Here is a 13,379-nt window from a genome sequence, read left to right on the forward strand (position 1 = left end):
AAACTATGAACTGGTATGGGGTGTGGGTTGTGGAACCAGTATAATTACTGTAATATTAGACCCCATCTTCTTAACTAGGCTATAAACTTCTAAAGTTGGGACCACGGTGCTTCTTAGCTTTTTGAATCTCTACCTCTTAGTATTATGCCCTGCGTAGTGTAGGTGTTCAATAAAAGTCTGTGGGTGATGACACTAGTGGCTAATCCCATGGAAAACCCAAACCACAGTACCAGGAATTAGAGACCTCAGATGACCAGAACACATGGGACCAGACCAAACATTGATGAGCAAACGGACCTTTAATGTGCTGACCTGGAAGGCTTGCTCCCATCGTGGGCACGGCCACAGCTATTTACACAGAATCACTGTACAGTATTTACAGCAAGATGCTAGACACAGCATCCTTCTGGATAGGCAAAGAAGGGGTGAGAACAGGCTAGGGAACAAAGCCCTGAAATAAAAGTGTAAGCAGAAATCTGCAGGTGTGAGTAGAGGGAAGGGCCAAGTCATGAGGGAGGCTGGTGAGGCAGACATGAAGGAGGAAGTATCAAACTACCTCTGGTGCATGAGGGGAGAATCCACTGGGACATGAAGTCTCTAAAGTTACAATTTGGTGGCATTTGAAGGGGGTAAAATCTGCCACAAGTCACCTTTGTGAGGAAAAAGAAGGCAGTTAGAACCTTACAACAGACTACACCTTCTACCTCCCCTACCAAAAAAGTGATTCTGCTGATTAAATTCCTAGGACAGCAAATTGAGAAGGTAAAAAACAGATGCAGAGACAGAATCCTAAATAGACTCAAGAAACACAAAGTAAAAGGGGTCAAGAGCGACAGAGACATTGCAATGAAGGAGGAAAAAGCAAAAGCCCCAGAAGATCTGAACATCAGAATCATCCCATCGACTTCACAAGACACCTCTCTTCACCTCACCTTCCCCAAAGCTCCTCCCTCTACCCCGAACTCTTGGGATCTTAACTTTAACCAAGGAGTAGAATTAGAATGAGGCTGGTACATTAGGGATGATCTAAGATTCCATCTTACCAATTCAGATCCCCTCCTTATCCTGTACCAGAATATCAGGGCTTGAGTCGTAGCCAAGGGCAGATCAGAGTAAGAATAGACAGGATGGAGGACACGAGGCCACAAAGGCCCACAATCCCAGGGCCACAGCGCCAGAGGCCCAGTTTGTCCAGTGGAATGAAAAGATCACAGGCATTTCTGACCACATCCAGCAGAAGTGGGGGATGACCTCGGAGGACCCGAGCCAAAAGCAGGACTCGGAGCTGAAGCTTGAGAGCCAGTTGAGGCAAGCCTCTTCCTGGAGTTCCTGGACCCCCAGGTCCTGCAGTTTCAATTCCTCCTGGGGCTCCTCCTCCGGAACCCTTCAGTCGCCGGCTACAAGCTGAAGACTCTTGCTCCATCAGTAGGCGAATCTCATACGCATCACGGCTCAAATTCATGATGAGGGAAAACAGATAGTACCTGGGATAAACAGGCAAGAGTCAGTAAGGGCACGTGTAGCCACTTGGCATATCAAACAGAATACTTAAACATTTTTTCCCTCACAGTGCAAAGTGCAAATCATACGTAAGAACACCAGCGGTAAGTGCTCCTACCCACTATTAGGGATGTCTTCCCAGCTTTCTGTAACTAATCTGTGTTTACATGTACCTGAAGATCCTGGCTTAAAGTCATGAGCATCATCGAACCTTCCAAGAACACCCTCAAATTTCACTTGTCCACTTGGCAAACCGTTAGCACACACACACATTCAACTTGAACTATAATAATGCAAATGTTTTCAGAGAACAAGCTTCAGTTGTTTGAGAGACTCAGAGACATTATAGATCTTTTAAATCCCATCATTTTGTTAAAACAAACAAACAAAAACAAAAAGCGAGGCCCAGAAGTATTAAGCAACTTGCTAAATGTGTTAGATTTATCAATTCCTTAAGAACAGTCTATGTTTGGGGCTCCTGGCTACTCAGTCAGTAAAGCTACTCTTCATCTTGGGGTCGTGAGTTTGAGCCCCATGTTGGGCGTAGAAATTACTTAAAAAACAAACAAACAGGGATGCCTGGGTGGCTCAGTTGGTTAAACGTCTGCCTTCAGCTCAGGTCATGATCCCAGCATCTTGGGATGGAGTCCTGCATCGCGTCGCACTCCTTGCTCAGCAGGGAGCTTGCTTCTCCCTCTCCCTCTCCCTGCCACTCCCCCTGCTTCTGTGCTCTGTCTCTGACAAATAAATATATAAATAAATCTGAAAAAAAACAAAAACAAAAACAAAAAACCAGGGGCGCCTGGGTGGCTCAGTCGGTTAAGCATCAAACTCTTGGTCTCAGCTTAGGTCTTGATCTCAGGGTCCTGGGTTCAGGCCCACATTGAAGCCTTCTTAAAAAACAAACAAACAGGGGCACCTGGGTGGCTCGGTCATTAAGCATCTGCCTCGGCTCAGGTCATGATCCCAGGGTCCTGGGATCAAGCCCTCCATTGGGCTCCCTGCTCGGTGGGAAGCCTGCTTCTCTCTCTCCCACTCCCCCTGCTTGTGTTCCCTCTCTCGTTGTGTCTCTCTCTGTCAAATAAATAAATAAAATCTTTAAAAAAAACAACCAACCAATGAACAGTCTATGGTTTGTGGGTTTTTTTTTTTTTTTTAAGATTTTATTTATTTATTTTAGAGAGAGAGCATGAGTGGGGAGGGGCAGCAGGAGAGGGAGAAAGAACCTGAAGCAGACTCCCACTGAGCACTGAGCACAGAGCCCGAGGCCAGGGGAGAAGGGGGCTCGATCCCACAACCAACCGATCAACCATGAGATGGTGACCTGAGCAGACACCAAGAGCCGGATGCTCAAGTGACTGAGCCACCCAGGCGCCCCAACTGTCTATGTTCACTCCGACAATAGTGGTCTGTACTCAGTGTAATTGTCCTACCTCCAAAACACATCCTGAATCCAATCACATCTCTCTCTCTTACACCCCACCGGCAGCCTCAGCCACCAGCGCCTGTTGCTTGAACTACTACTTTAGTCATTTAACTGGTTCCCCCCTGCCCCCTGCCCCCAACAATCTAATTTCACATAGTAAATTACATCATTACTCCCCTTCTTAAAACTCACCATGGCTTCCTTCCTATCCCATTTAAAATGAACTCTAGGGGCGCCTAGCTGGCGCCTTAGTCTAAGCCAACATCATCTCTTGGCCATATTAGGGCATCTTCTTCTCTTTTGCCCTACTGCAATTCATTTTGCACTGCAGCAAGAGAGATCTTCTTTAAACACAATTCGAATCATGTCACATCCCTGTTCAGAACCCATTGTACTTAGGATAAAATTTAAACAAAACTAAACCAAAAATCCTACCATTGCCGAAGAGGCCTTGCATGTGATCTGGTCCCCTCCACATCTCCAGTTCAAATTATGCCCTTCACTCAATACTCTCCATCATGCTGACTTTCTTTCTATTTCTCTAATTCCACAAAATCTTTCTTGGTTTAAAGCCTTAGAATGGGCTATTTTCTGTTTGAGGAGGTCTTCTCTGCTACTGTTTACTTTGCCTAACTTCTTTTCAGACTTCAAATCTGAACTAAAGCATTACTTCTCAAAGAGTTCTTCCCTGGCCTTTCAGTCGAAATCAGCTCCCTTTGTTATATACCTCATAACACCCTGTACATTTCTACAAATAATTGGTTTGGTGGTTGTCTTAATATGACTCCCCCACTAGACTAGAAGCTTAGTGAGAATGGGAACCCTATCTGACTCTTTGTTTTATTCCCTAGCCCATAGTAAACACCTCCTCAATATTTTTAGAATGAATGAATGAGCAGGCAGTGAGAGGCATAACCTGTGGTACAGACAGAAACAGATTTAAAGCAATATAATATCTTGTCTTGCCCAATCTCAGTCATTCATCATGGAAGAACATCTGTCTTCCATCTGCCTCCATTCACTATTCTCTGATAGTTTAAAATCTAAATGAAGATCGGAAGCCAAGTGATTAAGATGTGTATATTCTGGGAAGACCCTGAAAGATCTTTCGCTCATAAAAGGCAAGCTATGCAGTGTGGGAAATACCAAAGTTCTTGTAGGATAAAAGGATATCAAACCTGAATGAACGCTGGGCCCACTTCTCCTGATCCACACGGGGGGCTAGTCCAGATTTTCCAGCCCACAGGACATTGTCACAGGCGAAGTACAAGGCTCGATTGAGGTGACTAACAGTGATGCAGAATCTCAGGACCACATCTGATAAGTGCACAGCTCGTTTGGCTGACTCAAGGGCATCTGCTGAGTTACCCAGGCGTAGAACTTGTGGAGATTAGCAAGGAGAAGCAAGGATTTGGAAGGAGAGGCAGAGAGTGAGACACAGAGAAAGAGGAAGCAAGAAGGTGAAAGTCGAGCAAGTGACAGAAACAATAATTACAATTCTTTTAAAAAAGAAGAAAAACAGTTCAAAATTTTTTTTCTTCAAATTTTAATTTGTGTCCCAGTTTGGTTTTCTCAAACTTGCCCCATGCTCTCCAATCCTTCATTAGTCTCTTACCCCTGCTCTCTTATTTCAATGAAGAGGCATGCAGAGCCAAATAAGGGGGAAGAACTGGCAGAGAAGGTCAAGAACAGGAAGGAAGGACTAAAAGAGAATAGCTGGGGATGGAGGAAGTGTGGGAGTAATAAAGCAAAAGCGCGGTTACTTACGCTTTCTTCCTAGGCTCAGATGACCCTCCAGCTGTCGAATTTGTTTCTGTAACTCGGGACTGGCCCCATGTTTCTGTAGTGCATGGCCAAGAAGGGAGCAGGCATACTGGGCGGCCCTGGAGAAGAGGCCAGGCAAGGTAAGGCGGAGACGTCCCTAACCTACCCCTCAAAAGTGTCTTCCAAAGTAAAGTATCGACTTCCCTTTTTCCCAGTTTGAGAACATTCCCTTTCCTCCTCTTTATGCCCACTTCTTACCGTTTCTCCTTCAGGCCAGGGGAAGGGAAAGGCGTTAAGGATAAAAAGGAGCCTAGAAAAGGAGTTGGGGACATTACTTGGAGTTGAGAAAATAAGAGATTTGACAATGATGAAGTCTGAAGGGGACTGTGAAGGCAGCAGGGGGTCCATCATGAGCACATCAGTGTGAGCATGTACATGACATGTAAGGGAGTGGGGAACAGGTGGAGGGATTATTCTTCAGAATAGGTGAACTAGGAGATTTCAAGGCCCTCTAGCTGACTCGAGAACGGAAGACAGGGCGGAGGCAGAGGAGTCCCCGGATGACAGCAGGGTGAGCGGACAAGGGAACTTAAAGCCACTCAGCTCTGGGAGGCAGAATCCGGCTATCCATCACGGGGCGAACGCTCCTCACGCCACCACCGCCCAGTGAGTAAAGTGCTGGTCTTATGTGGACATGGCCACCCTGAACGGCCTCCCCGCTGGCCCACTCGTGCCTCAGTTTCCCCATCTTTCCGGTGAGCAGAAACGAATCATCTCCTCACGGCCCGCTCAAATCAGCACCTGGCGGTCCGTCCGGGCCCCCGTAGCCCGAGCTGACCCCTTTTGACCCCCCGTAGTATGAACGGACCTCGCCTCACGAGGATCTTCCTCTGTCCCCACCCCCCTTCCTATTGGGGCCGCACCTACACAGCCGCTCCCGGGCCTGGCTCTGAGCACTGAAGCGAACCCAGGCGTCCATGACAGCGGCAGGCCTGGCTCCGCAGCCCCGCGCCCGCCCCACTGCCCGCCCCTTGTCACGCCTCCTGGACGATCAACGGTGTCTCACGAGGGACAAATATCGCCAGAAAAGAGAGCGAGTGAGGCCGGCCTCGGAATTTCAGAACAAGAAGCGTTTGTCTCTGGACCAACGCCAGGGTGTTTTTCGGTGGGTCTCTGTCAGCATATACGCTTATCGGATGGCCTCTATTTTCTAAGCACACTTCCGGCGGTACATTCTTCTTTAAATATTCTGGACCAGGGGCGGGGCTTGCAGCAGGGGCGGGGCGAGAAGGCACGGCGGCGTCTTGCCTGCGCAGCTGGGGTAGGGTTGCCCCGGGGGTGCTTCCAGAACACCCGCAACACACACACACAAACACAAGCGCTGCGGCCGAACCCGGGGCTGTAGGGGCTAAAGAAGTCTATGGAAGTAGAAGCCAGCACCAGATCCCTGTTCCCTGCGGGACCCTGACATTTGGGCAGGTGACCTCTAGGATACAGATTAAGTCTCCGGAGACAGAGGCTTTAATGGACGAAATTCGCAATAACCAGCTTCAGATCCTAATAAGGAGGGCGAAGAATCAGTGGACGAAGCTAACTGCTTCATACTAACACTTCGTCCTCCCACCCCTTTCCCTTCCAGGTCACCACGTCTGCAGGCAATGGCACACCACCTCCCCCTCCCCCCCGACCCCGGGGTTAGCAGCGGGGGAGGAGGTCTGGACGGGATCTTGAGTAGAGGTGGAGGGCTCTGAGCTGCCCACCTTCTCAGGTGCAGCCAAGGTCCGAGTAGGAGTGACCATTGTGCTGTTCCTTTCTTCAGCTGCAGGGAACCTGACCGTCCTTTGGTCAGTGACTCGGCCACAACCCGGCCAACTCCGCCCCTCCCCTGTACGACGACTCTTTGCCCACTTAGCAGCTGCTGACTTACTAGTCACTTTTGTGGTTATGCTCCTAGATGCCATCTGGAATATCACTGTTCAGTGGCTGGCCAGGGACATCACATGTCGGACACTCATGTTCCTGAAACTGATGGCCGTGTATGCTGCAGCTTTCCTGCCTGTGGTCATTGGACTTGACCGTCAGGCAGCCGTACTGCACCCGCTTGGACCCCGCTCAGCTGGAAGGAAACTTCTGGGGACTGCCTGGGGACTTAGTTTCCTGCTTGCCTTGCCCCAGGTGAGTGACTTATTGGGACTCAAGGGTAGACTGGACAATAATTTGGGTAAACAACAAGAGCGTTTGTTGTCGAGGGGTGTGCTTGACCAGTGGTCACCCATTAATGCTCAGAGGGGAGCCTCTGCTGTCTTGCAAATTAAGATCATTGCATGTTAATCTGTATCTCTATTAAGAGTCTACATCTTCAAAGCAGTACCCTCTATCTATGCCTTTTTGCATCCTCCCAGCTTCTTCAGGAGACTGTTGCAGAAACTCTAGGGATAAAACATATATGGGGGTCTATAAAGAAGACAGTGAAGTCAGGGGCTTTGGTTAAAACTCTGTGGTACAGTCACTCTCCATTCAAAAAATAATGTTAATCACCCCTAGGCACACTCTAATGCTCTATCAAGGATTGAGCAGCAAAGACCTGCCTTCAGGAAACTTAGACTAGTGCAGAAGACATATTAGTATGCAATTATAATACAGTATGCAGTAAAGCATTATGCTAAAGGTAAGCATAAGGAGCTAAAGAACAATGAGAATGTCTGACCCGCTCTTGGACAGTCAGGGAAAACTTCTCAAAGACATTAAAACTGATTGTTTTTGATTAAAATAAGAGAGGTGTGAGACAAGTTAAAACAGGAGGAATGCTGGGGAGGGTGGAAGGTAGAGGAATTCAAAGTAGTTGTCGCTAGAGTTGAGGTCTAGAAAATGGGTGAGTGGGCGCCTGGGTAGCTCAGTCAGTTAAGTAGCTGCCTTCAGCTCAGGTCATGATCCCGGGGTCCTGGGATCGAGCCCCACGTCGGGCTCCTTGCTCAGTGGGGAGCCTGCTTCTCCCTCTCTCTCTCTGCATCAAATAAATAAATAAAATCTTAAAAAGAAAGAAAGAAAATGGGTGAGTAATGAGCCTGGATGGGAAGGAAGAGCCACGTCATAGATATTAAGGTTGTACTTTATCCTGAGGGCAGTGGAGAGACACTAAGGTAAAAGATGGAGAGTGACATAATGAGATTTATATTTTTTACTCTAGCTTTATTGTGAAAACTGGAAAGAAAACTAGAAAGGAAATGGAGCATCTGAACTTGAGTACCAGTTATCAAATCTCATGTATTGACAATGAACTAGAAATCTAGAAAAAAAAAAAAAAGAAATATGAAGCAATTCCTTTAAGACCCAAACCAAAACCACCACTACCCTCTGAGGGGAAGGAGTAGAGCAGCATCTTGGGAGACCAGGATTAGGAATCTACCTAGAAGGGGCTCTGGAATGACAATGCATTATAGAATCAGATTTAAAATATGATTTAAATCCTCAAATATTAGAGGGCGCCTGGGTGGCTCAGTTGGTTGGGCGGCTGCCTTCGGCTCAGGTCACGATCCTGGAGTCCCACATCGAGTCCCACATCGGGCTCCCTGCTCAGCGGGGAGCCTGCTTCTCCCTCTGACCCTCTTCCCTCTCGTGCTCTCATTCTCTCTCTCAAATAAAATAAATAAAATCTTAAAAAAAAAATAAATCCTCAAATATTAGAAATATAACTACCAAAAGTTAGTCTGACTATAGTTCTAAGACAAATAGTGCTTCTAACAATGCTGCAAGCAGGACCTCTGCTACCCAAAGCTTTAAAAAGCAGCATTGCTGCCTCAGTGCAAAAGGTATTACAGTCGTTTATATGAAGGAAATTTTAGATGTGGACTGGGAGTTAGAAGCCTGTTTTTGTTGCATTGTTTTACTTTGTTTTTTTCTGAGTCTAGGCTCTACTAACTAGCTATATGACTTTGGCTAAATCACTTGAAACCAATGGGCCGCAAGATATTAGATAGGAGTTTCATCATTTGTCACATTCTGACAACTGCAATCTCCATTTGTTTCAATGGCAAACTGATGACAACATTATGATACATGTGCAAAAGATGGTATTTTTGGTTCCAAATTAGCATCCTGTTGTATAAATTCTGCATTGCCCATATGTTCTATTTAAAATATTAATCTTACCGGGCGCCTGGGTGGCTCAGTTGGTTGGGCGACTGCCTTCGGCTCGGGTCATGATCCTGGAGTCCCGGGATCGAGCCCTGCATCGGGCTCCCTGCTCAGCGGAGAGTCGGCTTCTCCCTCTGACCCTCCCCCCTCTCATGTGCTCTCTCTCTCTCTCTCTCTCATTCTTTCTCTCAAATAAATAAATAAATCTTAAAAAAAATATTAATCTTACCTTCAAGGACTAATATGTCAATAAAAAAACCTTTTTTTAAGTGTGGTGGTAGTGTGGTGAGGGAGTATTGGAATAGTTAGAAATTATCTTTGAAGGCTCAAGTTTCTAAGTATCATAAGTGGTTGAAAGGAAGGTTTCTGTAGTGGGTGATAAACTGCATATAATAGGGAAAAGGAAAGGCAGAGGTAGGGCTACAGACCAAACTCTAAGTCCAGGAGCCTTGCTTATTTTTAAACCCCTTTTCACAAGATGTCAGGTACATCTAGGCATAGTGCAAAAAGAAACCAAACCAACCAATCAAAAAACCTACAAATATATGGACTCAAGACAGGCAAAGGGGAAAGACGACTCCCCAACTAGCTCAGAGTAGCTGATCATAACTCCAAGCCATTCATAAAACTGTGTCTGTGGCTGATACTATTCACCTTTCCTAAAAGTCCCTCACGCCTGCTGAAATCACTTTCCCAAATGCCTTAGATCTAGGAATCAGAGACCCACTAAGCTTGACTTTTATCAAACCAACAGTGACTCAATCTGCCTTACCTGAATCAAGGTACTAACCCTGAAGCTCTAAACTGAAAAATACTCTTTAGCCAAAATCTCAGCAATTTACCAAAAAGGGGAAGGGGAAGCCAACAGCATTTGGAAAATGTTAAATTTTATTACTTAACATTGTTTCACTGTTATAGTTACTGTACATAAGACTATCACTAAAGGTCACTTCACAGAGTGGCTGCAAAATGGCCTGAAATTTTAGCAGCACCCATTTTATACAAAATTTTTTTCCACAGAATTAGACACATCAAAAAAATCATTTCAGCTAAAAATGTTGGTGAGGTGGTAGAAACATCCTTTTACAAAGCGCAATGTTAGAACAGTACTGGAGGAGGCAAGATTCTTTTAAGTCCCGTAGCCTAAGGGGAAGACAGGGATTCTCAAGTTTTGAACCTTTTAAATATGGCACTATGGATGAACTCAGCACCACCCAGCTTTGCAGAGAATTAAGGATGAACTGGGATAGTGTGACCGGGGAAAAGGGTGAAGGGGGACCAGTTCTAATAGTCCTCAAACTCCACTCCAGCTGTTCCTGTTCCACACTGTCCGCCGAGCTGGCCCAGGCCCGTTCACTTAGCGTGTCACCAAAGGCAGCTTCAAGGCTCGATGGCAAGAGATCACCTATAACCTCTTCACCTTCTGCGGCCTCTTTCTGCTGCCACTGACTGCCACGACCGTCTGCTATAGCCACATTGTCCTCAGGGTGTCTAGTGCCCAGACAAGGAAGGGGAACCATGCTAAGACTCCAATCTCCGGGCCCTAACCCATACCCTAAAAACTATTGCCTCTAGCCTCATTTACTGATCTAATAGTTTTCTATCAAACCAAAAGTGACATCATAACCATCCCTCTAGCACCTGATGCTACAAGTATTTTCTAAATGCCTCCGATTATAACCAGCCTCTAGCCACCCTCCATTGTTGAGTTAGCCAGGCAAGATTAAGGAGAAAGGTGATCAGTGTTCTCCTTTAGTCGTGGACACCATCAAGTCTTCAAGTAGTCTTAGCAGCTTCATAATACCACACCTCAATCAAAACCTTTCCCCCAGCATGTCTGTCATACTCCCTAGGGGAGAGGGGAGAGCATACAGTCCCAGTCTGGGAAGGGAAGAGGATGTGCAACATTAACTCCTATTTGCCACATTCTCTTCCTGTATCAGGAGAACTCCAGCTCACCATCCCTGCCTGTTCATCCTATACTCAATTCAGAAGCTGAGTGGTTCTGAATTTGAGTGTTTTCTAAATTCCCAGCCCCTGCTGGTGAATTTGCCCTCCGTTGCTCCTTAGACAATCGCTCCCGTGTTCGCCTGCGGGCCCTGCGACTGGCCTTACTTGTCTTGCTGACCTTCGTCCTCTGCTGGACACCTTATTACCTGCTGGGCCTGCGGTACTGGTTCTCTCCCACCATGCTAACTGAAGTTCCCCCCAGCCTCAGCCACATCCTTTTCCTTTTTGGTCTCCTCGATGCTCCTCTGGATCCTCTCCTCTATGGAGCCTTCACCCTTGACTGCCGAAGAAGGCACCAAGAACTTAGTATAGACTCTTCCAGGGCAAAACGTTCTGAGAGAATGCCCTGACAGGAGATTCAAGCCCTTAGACAGCTGCAAGTACAAACAAACATGGCAGCAGGAAGGACAGGAGAAACAGGAGAGACATCCCTGTAACATCCATTTGCACGGAACAGAGTATACAAAAACAAAATAATTATGCTTTAATATCACAAGAACACCTCACTTCTACCCAGGCTCTCTTAGCTTCCAAGAAAAAGAAGTACTGAGCAGTGTCTCTACTTTGACCCTAGCTGAAACTTGAGACTATATCTAATGTAGAAATTCAAACAGAATTGAGGCCCAAGAAGTATCTTCACAGTGACCCAAACTGCCTTACTGTAAATAGTGCTTCCGAGCTGGCAATGTTAGAAGAGGAAAGTAATTTTAAATGTACAAAACAAAAATGGGACATTTATTCCTAACTCAAAAACAAAAACAAAAACCAACCCACTAAGCAAGTCGGGTGAGAGATTAAATATTAACACAGTGAGTTCTACCCCTGCCCTATTTCTCCAAGGCTGCATGGCCAAGTAGAATCTCTGGAGAGAACATCTGGACAACAGAGGACCTCTCAGCGCCGCCTCCGGTCTGGACTCCTGCTGCGTCTTCGGCCACCTCTAGGGTAAAGGAAGGGCCCATCAGAGGAACATAATACAACATCCTTATTCTGTTTTGCTCATGTTCCCTTCACCAAGATAGTTTGCCCTCTCCACTTTACCTCCTCTTGCCCTTGGGTGGACCCCGAACAAAACACCAGTCCACACTGATCGGCTGTCCCATCAAATCCTGGCCATTGAGTCCCTCCATAGCAGCCTGGGCCTCCTTGTATGTTTCATACTCAACTAGAGTATACCCCTGGGACAAGTGAAAAGACAGAGATCAAAACTCTCATATTCCACCAAACACCACCTAAGTATCCTCTTCCTCAAATCTAAACTCATACTCAAATACAAAAATCTATAAACTTTAAACAAATGTACATCATATATCCTTATTGTACATACAAAATGTGTCTGTTTCCGTCTCTTTGCTATGTCTGACAAAATCAATTTCCAATCTCATTTTATTTTAACTTTGCTCTTGGCCAATCACAAGAAACATGGGAGAACTATCAAAGCTGTCTAAAGGTTATGGGGGAAGAGAGGCAATAGGGTGTCGCTTAGGATACCTTCAGGTATCCTGTACGCCTGTCCAGGTTGAGGTGGATGTTTTTTATTTCCCCATACTCTGCAAATTTGTCATGGATGTCTTCTTCAGTGGCTTCCTCATGGACTCCAGTGACAAAGAGAATCCAGCCTTCAACAGCTGTTGGGGAGGGAGGGAGGTTTGAGCACAAGAGAAAAACTTCAAGCAAGATCACAAGAGTGGAGTAAGTGGGGATTCCAGAGACTGGTTAAGGTATCTCCGACCCCATTCCTACTGGGTTTTATTTCATTGGTCCATAATTCCCTACAAACAGATCCCTACAGGCTACATTTTACTTACAGCGTTGCGGTCCAGGTTCATCACCATCCTGTTCCACGCTGTCATAATCTTCACGCATCCGTGCTCGAGACCCTTCTTCTATATGGAACATACAAGAGATCACCAGAAATCCATTCTCCCACTGTTCCCCATGAGTCTGAATGGGGACTCCAAAACTCGTAGAATGTCGCCATTCTAGACCCATTTTCCCCACAAACACTCACCGGAGCCAAAGCCGCGGCCCTTCCGTTTTTTCGCCTTTTCTTTCAGTTTGTGGATGCTCTCTGGAGCCCCAGAAGTGAAAGAATGAGTAACAAAAATAACAAGTATTTGTAACAATAGTCTCTTTACGGACACATTATCTGAAAGCTGCCCCACCACCTCCAGTCCCATTCCCTTCCCGGTCCCACCCGCATTCCTCCCGAAGGGGGCGCTGTCTCTAATCCAACTGAAACCCGATTCCCCGAATCCCATCCTCCCTGCCGGGAAAGGAAATTATCTTCCTATTAGTCCCTTCTCTCGCACCTTCCCCGCTTCCCGCAGCCGCCTGCCCTGTCCTCACCGTCCCCATCCTCATCCATGGCGAAATCCTCGCCCCCAGCCTCGTGAAGATCCAGCACGTCCGCCATCTTGCCTTCCTTCTTACTCTCGTCCGTGCCGCTCAGGCACTAGGCACCTCGGGAAACTGTCGCGGAGGGGAAAAGTCGCTAGTTAAATTGACCAATCAAAAGCTAAGTCTAAGTCCCGCCCCCGGCGCG

General features: G+C 46.7%; 2 protein-coding genes across 4 annotated transcripts; both read right to left on the minus strand.

Annotated features, from left to right (window-relative positions):
• Window positions 1-278: 278 nt before the first annotated feature.
• Window positions 279-6,541, minus strand: PEX11B (peroxisomal biogenesis factor 11 beta). 2 transcript variants are annotated; one of them, XM_027596638.2, is made up of 4 exons: window positions 5,614-6,541; window positions 4,694-4,809; window positions 4,105-4,306; window positions 279-1,484 (listed from the first exon to the last, which is right to left on the minus strand). In XM_027596638.2, the coding sequence occupies exons 1-4, from the start codon at window positions 5,667-5,669 to the stop codon at window positions 1,079-1,081; spliced, it is 780 nt and encodes a 259-aa protein (XP_027452439.1). In that variant the 5' UTR covers window positions 5,670-6,541; the 3' UTR covers window positions 279-1,078. The 2 variants fall into 2 exon arrangements, with proteins under 2 accessions (XP_027452439.1, XP_027452450.1); XM_027596649.2 differs by lacking the exon at window positions 5,614-6,541 and adding an exon at window positions 5,425-5,546 and having other exon boundaries at window positions 288-1,484.
• A 3,153-nt stretch (window positions 6,542-9,694) lies between these two features.
• Window positions 9,695-13,335, minus strand: RBM8A (RNA binding motif protein 8A). 2 transcript variants are annotated; one of them, XM_027596691.1, is made up of 6 exons: window positions 13,184-13,335; window positions 12,846-12,905; window positions 12,643-12,717; window positions 12,326-12,462; window positions 11,876-12,012; window positions 9,695-11,774 (listed from the first exon to the last, which is right to left on the minus strand). In XM_027596691.1, the coding sequence occupies exons 1-6, from the start codon at window positions 13,248-13,250 to the stop codon at window positions 11,729-11,731; spliced, it is 522 nt and encodes a 173-aa protein (XP_027452492.1). In that variant the 5' UTR covers window positions 13,251-13,335; the 3' UTR covers window positions 9,695-11,728. The 2 variants fall into 2 exon arrangements, with proteins under 2 accessions (XP_027452492.1, XP_027452481.1); XM_027596680.1 differs by having other exon boundaries at window positions 12,643-12,720; window positions 13,184-13,333.
• Window positions 13,336-13,379: the final 44 nt, after the last annotated feature.

Source organism: Zalophus californianus, chromosome 4 (genome assembly GCF_009762305.2).
Source record: "Zalophus californianus isolate mZalCal1 chromosome 4, mZalCal1.pri.v2, whole genome shotgun sequence".
In the NCBI taxonomy this organism is placed as follows: Eukaryota; Metazoa; Chordata; class Mammalia; order Carnivora; family Otariidae; genus Zalophus; species Zalophus californianus.

What these genes read in the sequence shown, in the direction of transcription:
- PEX11B (XM_027596638.2), bottom strand. Translation starts at nt 5,669, where the DNA reads ATGGACGCCTGGGTTCGCTTCAGTGCTCAGAGCCAGGCCCGGGAGCGG. An exon ending in TCTGAGCCTAGGAAGAAAGC is followed by an intron (nt 4,307 to 4,693) that starts GTAAGTAACCGC and finishes AATCTCCACAAG; the next exon opens with TTCTACGCCTGGGTAACTCA. An exon ending in TGGGCCCAGCGTTCATTCAG is followed by an intron (nt 1,485 to 4,104) that starts GTTTGATATCCT and finishes TGTTTATCCCAG; the next exon opens with GTACTATCTGTTTTCCCTCA.
- RBM8A (XM_027596680.1), bottom strand. Translation starts at nt 13,250, where the DNA reads ATGGCGGACGTGCTGGATCTTCACGAGGCTGGGGGCGAGGATTTCGCC. An exon ending in CATGGATGAGGATGGGGACG is followed by an intron (nt 12,906 to 13,183) that starts GTGAGGACAGGG and finishes CTGGGGCTCCAG; the next exon opens with AGAGCATCCACAAACTGAAA. An exon ending in TGAACCTGGACCGCAACGCT is followed by an intron (nt 12,463 to 12,642) that starts GTAAGTAAAATG and finishes CCTCCCCAACAG; the next exon opens with CTGTTGAAGGCTGGATTCTC.